Source organism: Epinephelus moara, chromosome 21, assembly GCF_006386435.1.
Source record: "Epinephelus moara isolate mb chromosome 21, YSFRI_EMoa_1.0, whole genome shotgun sequence".
NCBI classification, from domain to species: domain Eukaryota; kingdom Metazoa; phylum Chordata; class Actinopteri; order Perciformes; family Serranidae; genus Epinephelus; species Epinephelus moara.
This window is the reverse complement of record NC_065526.1, coordinates 31,062,737-31,079,979: the sequence shown is the minus strand read 5'-3', so window position 1 is coordinate 31,079,979 and position 17,243 is coordinate 31,062,737. Positions and strand designations below refer to the sequence as shown.

The 17,243-nt window shown below is 38.9% G+C and overlaps 1 protein-coding gene across 3 annotated transcripts in view; it reads left to right on the top strand.

The window, feature by feature from the left end:
* Positions 1-1,451: 1,451 nt before the first annotated feature.
* LOC126408838 (la-related protein 4B-like) overlaps positions 1,452-17,243 on the top strand; it is a 61,465-nt gene continuing 45,673 nt past the window's right edge. For all 3 annotated transcript variants that reach the window (XM_050074560.1, XM_050074559.1, XM_050074558.1), the window contains exons 1-2: positions 1,452-2,001; positions 6,382-6,515. In XM_050074560.1, the coding sequence (XP_049930517.1) occupies positions 6,435-6,515 (81 nt within the window). In that variant the 5' untranslated portion in view covers positions 1,452-2,001; positions 6,382-6,434. The remainder of the gene's footprint in view (positions 2,002-6,381; positions 6,516-17,243) is intronic.

The following is a 17,243-nucleotide window of genomic DNA, read 5'->3' as shown; positions in this document are numbered from 1 at the left end:
AATAATAATGATTAAATAAACAACCAAATTAAACACACAATTAAAGAAAAGGGCACTGGACACTCGGGAAAATATAGTGATGCCTAAATTAAAGGCTTCCCTTATAAACAGCTATGTATTCTTTTAAAAAGTTAGAGGATAGTGGAGTTACAAGTTTTTGTTATGTAACTGAAATGTCAAAGAATTAATAAGTAATAAATAACAAGCAAATATACAAAACAAGGAAACAAAAGCCGTGTCATATCAGAAACATGGGAGGGAGTGGTCTTGTTGTGATGTGGGTGTGCCGTTTAGTGAAGTGGGTGTGTCATGTTGTGAAGTGGGAATTCCGCGAGCCTGCAGCTAGACAATTTTGGGGAAAACGAGAGACGCCTCCGGGTTCAGTGCTGCACCAGAGAGAGGAAAAACACGAAGAGGTCTCGCTCTGCTAAGACCATCTTTACCGCCCACTTGTAAAGCTTACATCTGTTCTACTAGGCTCAGTCAGACAATGGACTTATCCACAGAGACTGTGAGACTGTGAGATCAGAGACTTGCTGTAGCCTGCTATACTGCACATTCATACCATACCTTACTTTACTTGGATTTTTCAGTTGATATATATTTCTCTCTTTTAGTGTTGATAAGTATTTATTTACTGCTACTGTGCAATGCCTGAATAACCTGCTGCTGTAATGCAAGAATGTCCAACTTTTGGATCAATTAAGGACATCTATCTATCTATTAGGGCTGCAACTAACGACTATTTCCTTTGCTGATTAATCTTTCTATCATGGCCTCAATCAATCAATTCATTGTTTTGTCAAGTGTCAGAAAGTGGTGAATAATGTTGATCAGTATTTCCCAAAGCCCAAGATTTTGTCCTCAAATGTAATGCTTTGTTATTGTTTTTCTTTTTATTAAAAAACTACTCAAGCCAATTGATTAATTATCAAATTAGTTGGCAGTTGATTTAACAGTTGACAATTAATCGATTAAAGCGCTTAATAGTTGCAGCTCTTTATCTAACTCTGGTTGCAGGTACTGTTTGTATACTGCTTGCGTTGTAATTTTTATTTTATACACCTCTAACAATTTAAATTTTATTTCTTAACTTTTCTCTGTATCTGTACTTATTTATGTGCTTGTGCTACTGATAAACCAGAATTTCCTCTCTGGAAATGAAAAAAAAGGCCCATCTTACTTTATCTTTTATTTTCTCTGTCTTTGATACTGTTTTTTTCCCTTGGTATTTTTGGTGAAAATGATATCTAAACACATATTGTACTTGATTTGAGTATTTCTATTTTATGCTACTTCATACTTCTGCTCCACTAAAGAAATATTGGACTTTTTGCTGCACAGTTTGAGACCGTATGACTAGCCTTTTTTGGAGTGCTCCATCAACAACATTATAGACGATCTTTGTGCTGCACACGAAAGGGAAAGGAAACAGCGACTTCTCCATTCCGACCCCCCTCCCCTCCTCTCTCATCTTTAGCTGTACCGAGTGTTTGATCGATCGGAAGCGTTGAGACGAGTAACGTTTATTCCTCGGTTTCAGGGTTTCTTGGCTGGTTTTTGACTCCCCCTCCCGTAGAGCCTGCTGTTGATCGTGAGGAATTTGCTTCGCGTGTAATTTCCAGGCGCCAGATTTATCGAGCACAAAGTTGACAGGCAAGCTAGCTAGCTAGCCACCTAGCTAACTCTTGGCTAGCTTACTCGCTAACTAGCTTGCAGTGCTGGTCGGAGGAGCCCATTTTTTGCAGACAGTTTTGGGGGGCGTCGTTTTGTCATTGCACTGCAACTGGTCGTGGCCATTCCCCCCTGAAATCTGAAGACTATTTGCGGTGAGGTTTAGAGCGGTAAGCCGGTTGCTCCTAGCTAGCGTGCTCGATATAGCCTGCTAGCTAATACCCTGCGTATTTAGCCTGGAAGCCAACTCAAGGCCTCAGTCCAGCACCACCATCAGCTGCCACTACCATCACAGTATTTGCATTGCCGTGCAGTGAGAGTTGACAGGTGAGTAAGAAACTGTTTTCAAACTTATTCTGATGTCAAAGTGGATTAACAGTAGAGCAGCGAACACACGGATAGACCCTGTCTTATCGCTTCTCTCTAAAGTCAGGTTAAGTTAGCTTGCTTGCTAACTAAATATTAGCCTGTTTCAAAACGATGGGGGGGTTGGGGAATCCGCGAAATCACGCCGGAGGTCGCCATCTTTCATTGGATGCTACTGCAAGCCAGCTAACTAGACATGGCTGCTACTTTCTGGCCAGACTCAACTTTAAAACATAACGTTATAACGTGTTTACAACTGAAACACCTCCCACTGTACATTTATTACCCAAATTCAGCCTGCACTTCGCTCCCACGAAGCCTGCAGACTGCCTAGTGAAGAAGGAGTGTCGCTGTGCATGGCCCCTTGGCATGGGCATGGCATGTGAGCTGCAGTCTTTCTCGGCTGTGTCAGCTACTAAATACGCCTGCATTGCGTCTTTAGTAGAAGTTGCAGCGCTCGACTAGTAAAGTTGATGCAAACAAACGCATCTGACGCGAGTGGCAGCCTCGTCTGGATGGAGATAAACACTGGTTCAACACCCCCACAGGGACATGTTAGATGCCTGGTGACCATCTTCCATCAGTGGTAACCCATCGACTATAAATAAACCTCTTTGGCCCCCTATTGCATTTTTTTTAACCACAAGGCTTATTCTGGACCAACAGAGTAGCATTTTGGTTGTAAATCACCTCTTGTGATTATGTAGGGTGGAAACAAGGCAGAGGAGGGAGGAGGAGGACCAGCAAAGCGTGTGTTTTGGTTCAGGCCTTGTCTAGACGTTATGATTGACTCACTGCATCTGTAGAGGAAATGACATGTGCTGTGGCCGGGGTCAGTCTTTTTATGGGATGCATCAGGTCAAACTGCATTGTAAACGTTGTCAGGAGTCTTGTGATTACCCTCTGCCCCATATTTCATAAATACCAAGACTTGGTCATTCATTTTTTGCATTGTGCTGCAAGGTGGATTATATGTTTGTGAAAGATCTTGGCCTAAACAGTTTAAAATTACAACGTAGAAGGTATTAAATACATTGTTGGTTAGGTTAAATCTCTAAACTGTTTGGTGTTTCAGGGTTAAGGGACAAACCAGCTTGTTTTAAGATGAATATTGTGCATTTTGAGATTTCTGGTAAGTTTCCGTGACTCATTTAAGAGGATATAATACCTCATGAATTTAAGAAATGGAAATCTAGCTTTAAGTTTTCACAGCGTACACATGACAGTAGGAGTATGTAGTTTCCCAATCACAACAAACTGTCAGGATTTGCATCAGAGAAGGATGTGTGGGACCAAGTGTAGATCAGCTGCTCTTTCTTTTCTCTCTCCTTTTCAAGAGGTCTCTTTGCCAAGTAGACTTTCAAATGACTCACAGAAATCTTGGTCTAAACCTTCATGTGAAAGATGCAAGACCACAGAAATATATTAATTTAACGCATCACTTCAGCCTGATATACGTGTTATTGATGTGCCACGGTGTGGCTGAAGAAAACGCACATAGAGGTCACAGAAGTTAAATGTATGCTTCAGCTGGCAAACAGGTTTTAAGGCTACTGTTCAGAAAAGTCTATCACGCAATAGCTGCTTTGATAGCTGACTGGTATTGATGGAGAGACGTGTTAGGCCCCATTCATCACAGTGGCATGACACAAACACACATACACACACATGCCATGTATGGGAATCAGTATGTGGATCAAAGGTCACCAGCTTTACAGCAATGCCATTCTTTTTCTGCTTTGTATGCAAACACAGCGAGGGCCCGTGTCAGAGACAGGCACCCGATTGTTGGGGTGGATTATCACTGCTTTACAAACGGCTCCAACAGGACAGAAAAGAAGGGGTTTCCAGTGGTGTTTGGACACATAGGGGTCCTCCCACTAACTTTTTTCTCTGAATGTGTAATGTTGAGGTCAGATGTAGTAGAGGTGATAACCACTCAGACTACTAGTACTGAAAATAGCAGCCGTAAAGATGCAAGAACGATGCTGAAAACTTGAGTGCAGAAAATGTTTACTATAGAGAGTACGCTACATTAACCAAGGTGTGGAGTTGATGGTCAGTTGTGCTGAAGCAGTTAAAGTGCTGATTGACAGAAAGTTAATTGAATTGAATCAAATTTTGATATCCAGAAAAATAGCTTTTCTTAAATCTGCAAAGCAACTTGTTGCAGGCTTCCCCACTGGAGCTACAATTAGCAAATATTTTGTTATTTGATACTCCACACATTGTTTTAATCATTTGGTGTATAGATTGTCAGAAATGCAAAAAAAAAAAAAAAAAAAAAAAAATCCCTTCACAGCCAGATCTCAGTTGACATTTTTAGATGTTTGTTTTGTCTGATCAGCAGTTTATTAACACAGAAAAACAGCAATTCTTCACTTGTGAAAAGCTGCTATCAGTGATTATTTGTTTTACTTCATTTTATAATTATTCTAAGAAATTACTCACAAGATTAATCTATTTATCAAAATTGGTAACAGTTATTTTTCTGAAACCAAGCTCATCATTTCAGCTCTACTCTTTGCTGTTCTGGTGATACTCATTTGCCATTCTGTCATTTCATAGAGTAAATGGTTAATTGATTGGTTGAACAGAAAGTTGTCCTAATTGTTTGTCAAAGCCCTAACGGTTGCATATTATGTTTTTTGTCTTAGCAAGAGGTTTGTGCCCTTCTTTAGTTAATCTGTGGTTAATCATTATTTTTGTTTTGTACTACAGGGAATCTGTTCAGCTTAATAATAAGGATTACCATGGGCAAGTGAAATGCCACATCAGGCCAGCGAATCTGGCAAATCTGGGCAAATGGTTTGCTAGTAAAAAAATAATTAAACATAGGCACTCAGCAGAACATAACAGTGGAGTAAAAACAAAGTTAATGAGCTGAAACGCAAGCGAGCAGTTATCCTAACTGAATCCTGATTTCAGTTATCCTGGGGGTGAAATGCCAACTTTGTCTTGTGCATTTTGCTGCAAGTTTGCGAGCAAATTGGATTCAACAGGGCTGACATTTCACGTTTCCAAAAAATGTTCTGGTGTTCCATAACAGCCAAGAGCATCTCGCTTGCATGGCAGCATAGAGGGCTTCCAACAACCCCTCCTGCAGGGCTTTGCCAATGCTTGTATGAAACATGCCAATGAACTCAAGTCTTTGATGTTATCTGATAACTGTTAATAAATAAACAATATATTTGTATTGGGGCAAGTAAAACCTGACTTCAGGCAGGCTGAATTCTGACTCACTTACCCAGCCAGGCAAGTGGGAAAAAAAACATTACCGTTAACATTAGCTCACTGGGAGGGTGCAGCGCAAGTTCGACTCCAGCCCAGGGCCCTTTGCTGCATGTCATTCCCTCCATTCCTACACTGTCGTATCTGTCTCTCACTGCAACATAAAGCAGTAAAAATATTAATAAATATCTTCGAAAAGTGCAAAACTTAAATGCAAAGTTTGAGTGAAAAATACAATTTTGTACGGAGTTAATGTGGGTGGGGCTTTTAGAACTTATCTAGCAATATCTCCCTACTTTTATTTTCACTTGGTATCATGTGAAGCGTGTTCCCCGGCAACAGGTGAAGCCGCATATTTTTAACACGTGGGAACATTAAGTCCAGGTGAAGATTTGAGTTTAAACTTTGAGGTTGTTTGTTTGGTTGGTCCTATTTTTATGTTTTAAATTTTTACTAAACTTGTCAAACCAAATTTAAAGCTCAAATGTTTTAGCAAAGGTTGATTTTTTACATTTTGTTTTCACATTGGTTTGAACGTACGGCTTATTTTAGAAGTACTGTTTCTGTGTTTTGGCAAGAGTTGCTAAACTGCAGCCAAATCTGACATTAAACATAAATTTAGCCTCTTGAACCTAACTGTATTTTTCACCTCTGTCAGGGTCTTAAATTATTTACTGGCCAAGTGCCGGTAGATTTTGATAAATCACTCAGAGTCAGTGTGGCACTTTGGACTTGTAGAGCTCTAACAATGCTTTGCTCTTAAAGATAATAAACAAATCTGTTGGGTAAGAATGAGCTGATGTTGAGTTATAGCTCTAAATTTGTTTTTATTTAATTCGCTATAATACACATTATTCTGTACACAAACTGGCAATGAAAATGAGCCACGTGTATAAAAAAGCATATCATGTCTATTGAGTTTTCTCTGGAGGTAGTTCTGTTTTATTTTTAAAGTTCACCAGTCCTCAACAGGCCTTTGTAAAGTAACTATCGGACACTGGCCCCTGGCCCTTTTCATCGTTCACGTGTCACAACTGATATTGTGCCACAGTTCTGTGATAAACATCCATTCTTGAATCTAACTTGTTTGTCCCCTCCGACCCCCTGTAGCTTACTTGGTGACACAGAGACTTCTCCCTGAGGAGCCAAGAAGCAGACGGCTCATGACTTCTGACCAGGACACGAAAGTTGTAGCTGAACCACAGGTGCAGCAAGTACAAGAGGCAAAAGAGAACTCTCATTTGGTGAGTTTTTGACATACACAAACACATTTTTGACAGATTGGAGTCATCTTCCACTGGCCATGAAAATCTCCAACATGTTCTTAAGTTTGTTTTTAGTTAAAATGTATTAAAAAATGGAAAATATTATGACAAATGGAGAAGGAAAATTCTCCTTTGCCTTATACAAATTGTTGGCATTACAAACTTTATTTCACATTTTCAGATTACAAACAAAGAGTAGATTCACAGCTAATTGCTCAGCAGTTACTGTCAGTAATGTAGTAATTTGTAGTATTGTGGCATTTCCCATAAGAGGTGGGCGTTATGAACAAAATTCTTTAATCATGGTATGTGTAGTTTTATTTTTGGATTTTACATTTTTTTATTATACAGTTCATTTTCTGGAAAATCAAAAAAAAAACTATGGAAAAAAACAACTAAATATGAATTTGTCTTTTTGGCTAATGCAGCAAACTAAAGTAAGGCTGCAACTAACGATTATTTTTATCTTCAGTTACAGTTGAGGACAAAATTATTAGCCCCCCTACAAAAATGTCATTGTTTTAAAAGTATTTCCCAAGTGCTTTTAAACAGAGCAACACATTTTTAACACAGCTTTTTTAGACATCCTAGTTTTATTTTGGATGCTTACATTATTTTAGTTTGCACACAGAAATGAAAATATTCCACAAAAAACAAAAACTACCAGGGTCAAAATTATTAGCCCCCCGGATCCTAATAGTCAGTTGTGTATCCTTTTTGCTGGATAACAGCCTGCAGTCGTTTGTTGTAGTTTTCAACAAGTCTCTGACACTTCTTTTGAGGAATCCTGGCCCATTCTTCTTTGGCAAATCTCTTAAGCTCCTCCAGGTTTGATGGCCTTCTGGCATGGACGTTCTTCTTTAAGTCACCCCACATATTTTCAATGGGATTTAAGTCAGGGCTTTGTGCAGGCCACTCAATTACATTCACTTTGGTCTTCTGGAGATAGTTCTTCACCAAGAGAGATGTATGTTTTGGATCGTTGTCATGTTGGAAGACGAAGCGACGACCTAGACCCGGTTTTACTGCTGACTGCTTAAGGTTTTCTTTCAGAATCTCCACATATCTTTCATTGTTCATGATTCCTTCCACCTTGACAAGATTTCCAATTCCAGATGCACTGAAGCATCCCCACAGCATAATACTCCCACCACCGTGTTTCACTGTGGGGACGGTGTTCTTTGGGTTATATGCCTCTCCCTTTTTTCTTCAAACATAAGCAGTGTCTCTGTGGCCAAAGAGCTCTAGTTTAGTCTCATCAGACCATAGGACACGCTTCCATTATGCATAATCTTTCTCCAGGTTGTCCTGAGCATACTTAAGTCTGGCTTGAAGGTGTCTCTTCTTCAAAAGTGGAGTTTTTCTTGGTCTGCAACCTCGCAGTCCATTCCTGTGCAGAGCTCTAGTGATTGTCTTCTTAGAGACTACGATTCCTGATGTGTCCAAGTCATTCACCAGTGTCTTGGCAGTTGTTCTGGGGTCTTTAGACACATCTCTCACTAGTTTTCTTTCCAGGGTCTTTGAAATCTTTCGCTTCCTACCTCTGCCAGGCTTGTTCTGTACTGTGTGGCTGTCTTTGAATTTCTGGATTATACTTCTCACTCCAGTTTTTGACACTTGGAAATGCTTGGATAGCTTTGTATATCCTTCTCCTGCTTTGTGTGCATCAATAATTCTTTTTCTCAAGTCCAAACTGATTTCTTTAGTTTTCGGCATGGTGCTTTCTCAACTGACAGCTCAATGACCCATACTGAGGCTTTTATACCATGTTTTAACTTAATTGTTGAGTGAAATCACCTGATTCACCTGATCACCTTTAAGTACATTACCTGTGAAGTTAAAGCACATCATTGCACAAAAGTGGTTTGTGCAATGACTTAATAAATGGTCATTTCTTAAAGGGGGCTAATAATAATGTCCCTGGTCATTTTAGTTTTTCTTAAATAATTCTGTTTTGGTGTGCAAATATAAATAATTTGTGCCTTCTAAAGAAAACTAGTTTGTTCAGAAATGCTATGTTGAAAATTCCTTGCTCTGTTAAAAAAGTACTTGGGAAAATCTTGAAGAAACTTTAAATTTCATAGGGGGGCTAATAATTTTGTCCTCGACTACTTTACCTCTTAGTCGATGTTCATCAATCATGACTTAAAAATGACTTTAAAAATTAAGCAGTCAACAAAATAGTAGGGATGCACCGAAATGAAAATTTGTGGCTGAAGCAGCCAAATAAAATTAAACGCTTGGCCAAGTACCGAATACCGAATGCCGTTGTTTAGTTTTTCATTCGTTTTTGCAGATGAACCCCCTCCAGATTAGTGTTGTCACGGTACCAAAATTGGGACCCACTGTACGATACCAGTGAAAGTATCACGGTTCTGAGTAGTATCACGATACCACAGCGAAAATGAGGCAAATGTGCCTTTTGTCATGTATAAAAAGATAAATCACTTTTCTATAATACATCAATGATATTTCAATGGAATAAATTACTTATTGACTTATTCATACTTCAAGAACAGCATCAATCAGTGATGAACATGGGGGGGTCAAAATAAAATAAATAAATAAAATAAAAATCAACCAGCCACCCTCCTCCCCTGACAAGTTAAGAACAGTCCCTTAAGTGCGGTGAGGTTTGTGGACCGTTACCTGCCACAAAGAGAGAAATGTGAACGGCTCGTTTCTCCTCTGACACATCACATACCTGTGTGCCGCCACGGCTCAGCTGTTCAGGTACTTTTGGGCAGTCATGACACCAACAAAGTCTTATTGGACCTGGAGCCGGGCTTCTCCGTCGCCGGTAAGCCGTTATCTTGCGCTGTGGAGTAGTATGGCCGCCGTATTTGACAGGATTACATTCCTGTCTGTGTCTGTGACCCCTGTTCAACCCACAACCGGCAGGATGCGCCTTTCGTTTCTGCTGCTAGTTGAAATCTGTACTCGCACAGCGTGCTCCTGAATGATTTCTTTTGCTCGCACAAAACTATTTTTAGTCGCAACTGCCGACATTTTACTCCGTCCGTCACCGCACGCTGTTTGATTGCGTCATCAAAACAAAACTTCAAAACTTTTCACTTACTCCACCAAATATATTCGGTTACCAAATATTCGGTGCATCCCTACAAAATAGCTGCAAAACTTAACAAATCAAAATCAAAGTAAATACTTGATAAATTAAGGTTTATGCAAATTTTAAGAAGAATCCAATATAATCACAAAACTGCTCAGGGATTATTCATGTTCAGATATCTCAGTATAAATATTATGGAGAAATCTCTGATAGTTGACATATTATATTTTCTCACAGTGTACATCACATTGCCCCCATCTGTATGCTATCATGCAGCAGTACACTTAAAGCTGGCGCACATGTTTTCCAGCTGTTTATCTATTTTGATTTAGGTTATTTAGATTTTATTAAGGTAATTACATATTTGTCACGTCATCAACATTTTGCTTTGTGCAACAAGCTGAACGTGAGATACCTGCTGCTGTATCTTGTCAGTTGTGTGTTTTTATTGCAGCCATCAGCTGAATGGATAATTGTGTTGCATCAGAAGTTCAATGATATTTAGGTGGTTTTTAAGCTAAAAATGTGGACTGAGCTCATATAGATACACACACATACACATACAGTGCCTGACATGTGTTGCATTCAGATTATGGGTGGGCATTTCACAGTTTTACCAAGACTTCAGGAGTTAAACAGTGAAATGGTCTTTGAATTTGGACGAGGAACTTATAGCTGGAGAATGGCAGAGTCTTGGCACTACATACACATGCATGCTGTGTCGCTTGAGCAGATGGTCAGTGGTCAATATTTTTATGCATAGCAGGTTATATTCAAACTCGCTTGTAGTTGGCAGTAACTTCAACAGTGCTGTTTAATGAGTTTGAGTCATGCCAGCTTTATTCTACTTGTCAGTAGTCGTCATCAACTTGTAGTACTATGTTATTAACTAATTACCTAGCGCAGTACTAGTTCGTTTTGTCTGTTTTAACCTTGTCTTTCTGTTCAAACTGGGTTTGCATTCTGATACTGAAGCACTCAGTTATCTTTTTGTTTATGTTTTGCATGTTACATCTGTAGCATTTAGCTGGTGAACCTATGTGGAGTGATGTTTAACAAGTGCAATATTAGAGGAAGTTTCAGTTTCTACATCACCAGCATGACAAGCATCCAATAGTGAAGTGTAGCAGATATTAGTATGTTTGAATTCAGAGCAAAAGAACATTTTTGTGGCTGGAGTCTCGTACTTTTCTCCCACTCTTGTCGTGCCAACCAACTGGATGTTTAGAAAAAATACTCCAAGTCGTAGTCAGTGTCCTTCCAAACTGGCTTATTGATAAAGAGAGCATCATACTAGCCTCAGCCTGCTTTTGACTGGCATTGATTTCCCACACTGATTATGTATAATAGAGAAGTACTTTGTGAAGAAACATGAAGCAGAGGAAAAAAAGCAACTCTTGTAACTAAATAACTATGACCTGCTTTTATTTCTCACTTTTCATGAGCCTGTATTGGCCCCTATTGATCACAGGTGTGACATTATGTTCCTTGTTGGAGTGAGAAGGCAAAGACTGAAAACTGAGCGGGACAGTAGAGTAGCAGCAGAGACTTGGTTCTCATGTCTTTATGGGATGTGACGACATAACATAATGCTCTATCTACTAAACAAACTGGAGCTTAAATTGAGGCCTTGTTGGAAAGAGTTTTTGGGACTGAAGAGTAAGATGTTAAGTTACTATCATCCTGGGTGTGGATGTTGTTGTTTGCTATGTTTTAGCTGCTCCTTTGTCAAGTTTGCGCTTCCTGGTTTTGGCAGACTTCTTGGGCCTTTATTTATTTATTTTTTTTATAAAATCTGTAGTGTTTTAGTCTTCTACTGTGGCTCACATTGAATTGTGTTTCTCACTGAACAGTCTTTATTATGAGGCTGAAAATAATGATCATTTTGTTTTTGACAAATCTGCAGATTTATTTTCCTGATAAATCACTAAGCCTGTAAAAATGTCAGAAAATGGTGAAAACTATGCATTACAATTTTCCAAAGAGGAATTCCACATCCTCAGATTACTTGTTTTTGTCTGACCAAAAGTCCGTAACTATTCAACTTGCAGGAATATAAAACCGGAAAGCTGCAAATCATCACACAGTCCAAAATATTCAGTTTACAGTGATTAAAACAAGACAAAAGCTTCAAATCCTCACACATGATTTTGTCCTTTTTGCATGATTATTAAATTAACTATTCATAAGTTCAGCAAAACAGGTGTCCATCTTTTTCTGTAAATTGGTTAATTGATGGATGGATTACTAAATTTTAACAACATTGTATAGAAATGTGAAAGAATCCTTTAATGGTGATGACGGTAAACCAATAGAAACAATCAGTAAAGTTGATGCAAAAGCTTTTAGATTGATGGCTGCTACTTTAAGAAAAGTTCAAAATATACAGTGCTACTCCTTCTGCCGTCAAGACCTAGACATAGAATTACCTCCAAACAAAGCAGAGCCCCATCACTTTGTCTACACCTTTTATTAGTATGTTTCCCTCTTAATACGGGGTTAGCTGCTGAAGCTAATCACTGGTTTTCTGTGAAACTGTGTGTTTAGTATGCAGAGAATGTTTTACAGTTTTGGCTTTATTGAGGTTATTGTGAAAGATGTATATGTATTCATTGGAGAACTTCACATGAAGTGTTTGTCCTGGTTCATTAAACACTTTAGCAGGCAACAAAACATCAGTGGTAGGATTTCAAAGATGGGAGACTCAAAGTGATATTGGGCTATTTTTGGTTAGCCTTGCTAGTTTGTCATCCTGTTCTGTAGAAGGTAATCAGTGAGGGAGCACACAATACAACAACCTTCACATCTAATTAGTTTCGTTAAACCAATACCTTATCACTGTGATTCATTCCTTCGTAAATAATCAAGCAAACATAACCTCTTGTTAATGAGATTTTGATAACTGTCATTGTCTGGCTGAAAAATATCAGATGATGTTGTGATGACGAAGTTATAGTTGTGATTTGAGTTGTACATTTTACAAAAGAACAACTCATAAAACAATGTTGTTAAACCCACGGCAGTCTATGAGATAAGACTGTGATAATGGCTTGCAGATTAGCTCATTAGCAGTAGTGCTAGCTTGGCTACCTCTAGTCGGTCACGTGACTGTCACCCAGCAGGTCCTAGCAGTCTGTCCTAGAGAGAGTCTCCAGTTATTTATGGATTTCAGGGGAGGTTTGGTAAAAGTCACCAGTAGTCAGGTTACTTGTCCTCCGTTGATGACATAATTTCCATTGTTGTGGTAGGGATGGTAATGTTAAATGGCTTGGTATGGTTTGATGCTTTGTTGTTTATTTAACAAGTCTTAAAGGGGAACTCCACCTGTTTGTCACTTGAGTCAGCATCAGTTGGGACTGAAGACTACAAGTATGAAAATCTGAGGTGTGGATTTCTGTTGCCCACTTCCCATCTCTGGTAGAAGCTAGAGGCTTGAGGCTACTAGCATCTGAATCTCTGACCGCACTGTTGGTGGTTGAGTCTCCTTGTGGGTAATGCTGGCGCCAGGTTTGGACAAGAAAGAAGAATGCATGGAATAAAAATAACTTTAGCTCTGGTTCTGCTGCCATTGTGTTTTTTAAACCGTTAGGGCTGCAGCTATCGATTCTTTTAGTAATCGAGTATTCTATCGATTATTCTGGCAATTAATCGAGTAATCGGATAAGAAATACTGCGTGTTTTTATTAGATTACTTTAGCTTCATTGAAGGACAATATATAAAAGAGAAAATGAGAAAAGTCTCTGTAATGAGAGAAATGAGCATGGAATGAGTATTTCATACGCACTCATACTACGCCTCTATTTCTCATGCTGTCAGGAATAATCAGTGTTGGGAAGTAGCTCACTACAAGGTGCGACCTTACGAATATAACAGCATTCTCAGTAGCGTGGTGGTGACGTCACTACTTTCTGAGTCAAATAGCTTTTCAGTAGTGAAGTTAATTCATTGACTGAGTAGCACAGTAGCGTCCATAAAAGTTACAAACTCTTTTCCCAGGAAAAACTCTGAAATGCAGCAAACTCCTTTCCTGCAGAGGTCTGGATAAAAAGTAAGGATAGTAAAACTGAGCATAAGTGATGTGACTGACGCCAGCGCCACACCAAGGCATGAGACGACAGAGTTGCCCCTTGTCCCATATTGAAAAATAAAATGTACTGTCCCTTACTGATTCAGTATGGGATGCAGTTCGTCCCGTACTTCTGTGTAAAGAGTTTAATGAGACATATTGGAGAAATATTAAATCAAGAGGAGAATGTCACATAATGGCAGGTCTGTCACTCAGCGTCATCGCTGCCATAATTACAGAGACTCGAGTAATCGTTTCAGCCCTATAGACGAATTCGGCGAGCGATTTGTGTATGCCGCCATCTTGCGGCAGCGCCATTGCTGCGGTGACATGTGTCAGTCATCAATTCATTATGCTGTCATTGTGAACTGACTCTCTACAATGACAGCATCATGAATAGCTGGATTGATGTTAGACAGTGGCCTCCGGTAACTGATGAAGGTATCTTAAATGAGTACCGATATTAATTTAGAGATTAATCATTTGTTTGAGCGATAAGCAGGAAAGATTAGAGTAATAGGGAGATAATAGACTGTATCATTAAACGCTGTGTAATGTAACGTTAGCATACGTTACATGTGCTGACGTTAGCAAGCTAGCAGCATGACATTTAATCATTATGGACAGGCTACGTGACTAAAAACAACAACAACACGTGTTTGTGTTTTGCTCCGGATGGGTCGGGCAAATTTTACACCGCCTTTTAGACGACCATCACATCATATTGAAGGCGATCAATATTGATCGCCTTCAATATGATGTGATGGTCACGTAGCCTGTCCATAATGATTAAATGTCACGCTGCTAGCTTGCTAACGTCAGCACACGTAACGTATGCTAACGTTATATTCCACAGTGTTTAATGATACAGTCTATTATCTCCCTATTACTCTAATCTTTCCTGCTTATCGCTCAAACAAATGATTAATTTCTATATTAATATCGGTACTCATTTAAGATACCTTCATCAGTTACCGGAGGCCACTGTCTAACATCATCAATCCAGCTATTCATGATGCTGTCATTGTAGAGAGTCAGTTCACAATGACAGCATAATGAATTGATGACTGACACATGTCACCGCAGCAATGGTGCCGCCGCAAGATGGCGGCATACACAAATCGCTTGCCGAATTCGTCTATAAACTGTCCACCATGAGTCTGTCAATGATATGCAGTTGAATGGAATGCTACACTAAGTCTGCAGAGTGCTCTTTTTAAGGAAAATAGAAATGTATTTGTTGTTACAAATGTAATGTTTTAAGCTTTTCTATTGAATTATATCTTTTACTTTTATTGAAATAATAGTAGGCAGGGGGAGTTATAATATGCAGCCATGGACAGTTTGTGATTGTTACAAGGAAGAAAAACTGTTCAACCAGGTATGAACAGCTTGCCATGAGCGCTTTATTTTGTTTTGCGCAGAGTGCCTGAAATTTACTTTTGTTAAGTCTTCTGCACATATTGTCTCTGCCAGATCAACCACAGTTAAATAACTTCCAGTTTCATTCTGCGGCCTCCAGTCATTACTTACTGAGAATAAACTGTGCAACACGTAAAGCATCTTCAGCGTTAATCCTTCTTTTCTATTGTTGATGGGTGTGTCTGGTTTTATAAAAGGTCACCAAGGGTGTCAATGAGACATTTGCTATTACTTAAACCAAGTCAATAGTTTTCATCATAGTAATACAGGGGGAACATCCAGCAGAGTTGTAACTACTATTTTGGAAGCTGTTTTGTAGAAAGGTTGCATCTGTGTTTTCTCTGTGCTGATAGTTTAGTGCCCTGCCTGTATTCATCCATCACACAAACTAAACAATATTGTGTTGTAGTCACTGCTACACTTTTTCCTGAGAGGTTGAGATGATGTAAATGGGTTAACATTAGCAGGCTTTAGTAGAGAACTTTTCAAGCTGCATAGGGCAGGGTATTGATACTCAATACCTTTTAAAGTATTGACCAAAATAATCCAGGACCAAGTAGTATCGAAACTTCTCCAGTCAAACAATACCTCCATTAAATCTTTATTGTGTCCAGATATAGAAAAAATTGACTGTTTGTATGGTTTAACTTGCAGCCAATTACTGCAGGCGTCGAATTAATGTGACAAGTGATTGGGCAGCTACAACCCATGCAGCCTGTTGCATCGTGAAGTGGAGCATGGTGTATTCAGAGTGCCGACATGCCACCAAAACAAAAAGTGTGGTTATACTACATGCTTGTGGCATTTCTGCAAACAAATGCTTCCATGCACATGGTGTGTATCAAAGTAGGTAGAAAAAAGTGATCAAATAAAGTACTTTGGTAACTGTATGACTTTGAGGATACTAGTACCTTTTTTCTTTCTTTTTTTTCTTCCTTTTTTTTTTTACAATCCAGCCCTAGAGGTGTGGAGGAACTGTGTGACTCTGTTTCTGGACAAGTAAATGGAGGAAAGTACCTATTAAGAATTAGCTATAATAATAAATACAATAGCAAAGTGTAACTCACTCTTTAAACCCAACCTGCTGTTTTGTGTGTAGAGTTGGGTATCTACAAACGTAGATTAAAACCTGGTTGTTGACTGACGTGACTGAGCGTTTTTCCTTTTGGCTGAGGAGGTTTGACAGTTTAAGAAGAAACAGGCCTGTTACTGTATACCTAGGTGCTGGCTGACTAAACCTTGACAATTGGGTCAAAGACACACAATGTCAAGCCTTTCATAAACATTTTCACAAGTTTATTTTTATTTTTTGCCATTATTTTCAGAGTGTCAGAAATGTCCGGAGAACTTATTATGTGCATTGCATCTGTCAGTAGTTGGACAATTTTTCTCTTGATGACATAACTGCTCATTTTTTTTTCTTTTTGTTGCCTCACATCTGCTGTCAGCCACCTGCACAAAAGACTTGCTGGTAAATTGAAACAAAGCAACCATGTAGAACAGATGTAGTGGAGTTGGGTGTTTGGAGAAACAGGCCTGTTCAATTGCCATCATTTGCTTTGATTATCTTAAAGAGAGAGTATATGGTGGTAAACAGGAACCAAGATTTGCCTGTCTTTATTTGACACATTCAAATGTTGTCTTAATGTTATCAGCCAAATTGTTGAGTGGCAAGTGAGTTATCTCCCCCCCAAAAATCTTTCTTTTTGCACTGTTGTATCTGAACTGGAAATTACCATATCACACCATCATCCTGGGGAGAAAAAAAAAAATATATATATATATATATATATGTTAGGGATGCACGGAAATGAAAATTTGTGGCTGAAGCCGAAGCCGAATAATATTAAACGCTTGGCCGAATACCGAGTACCGAATACCGAATATTGTTTAGTTTTTCATTAGTTTTTGCAGATGAACCCCCTCCAGATTAGTGTTGTCAGGGTACCAATATTGGGACCCTGACAACACTGTACGATACCAATGAAAATATCATGGTTCTGAGTAGTATCAGGATACGACAGTGAAAATGAGGCAGATGTGCCTTTTGTCATTTATAAAAAGATAAATCACTTTTCTATAATACATCAATGATATTTCAATGGAATAAATTACTTATTGACTTATTCATACTTCAAAAACAGCATC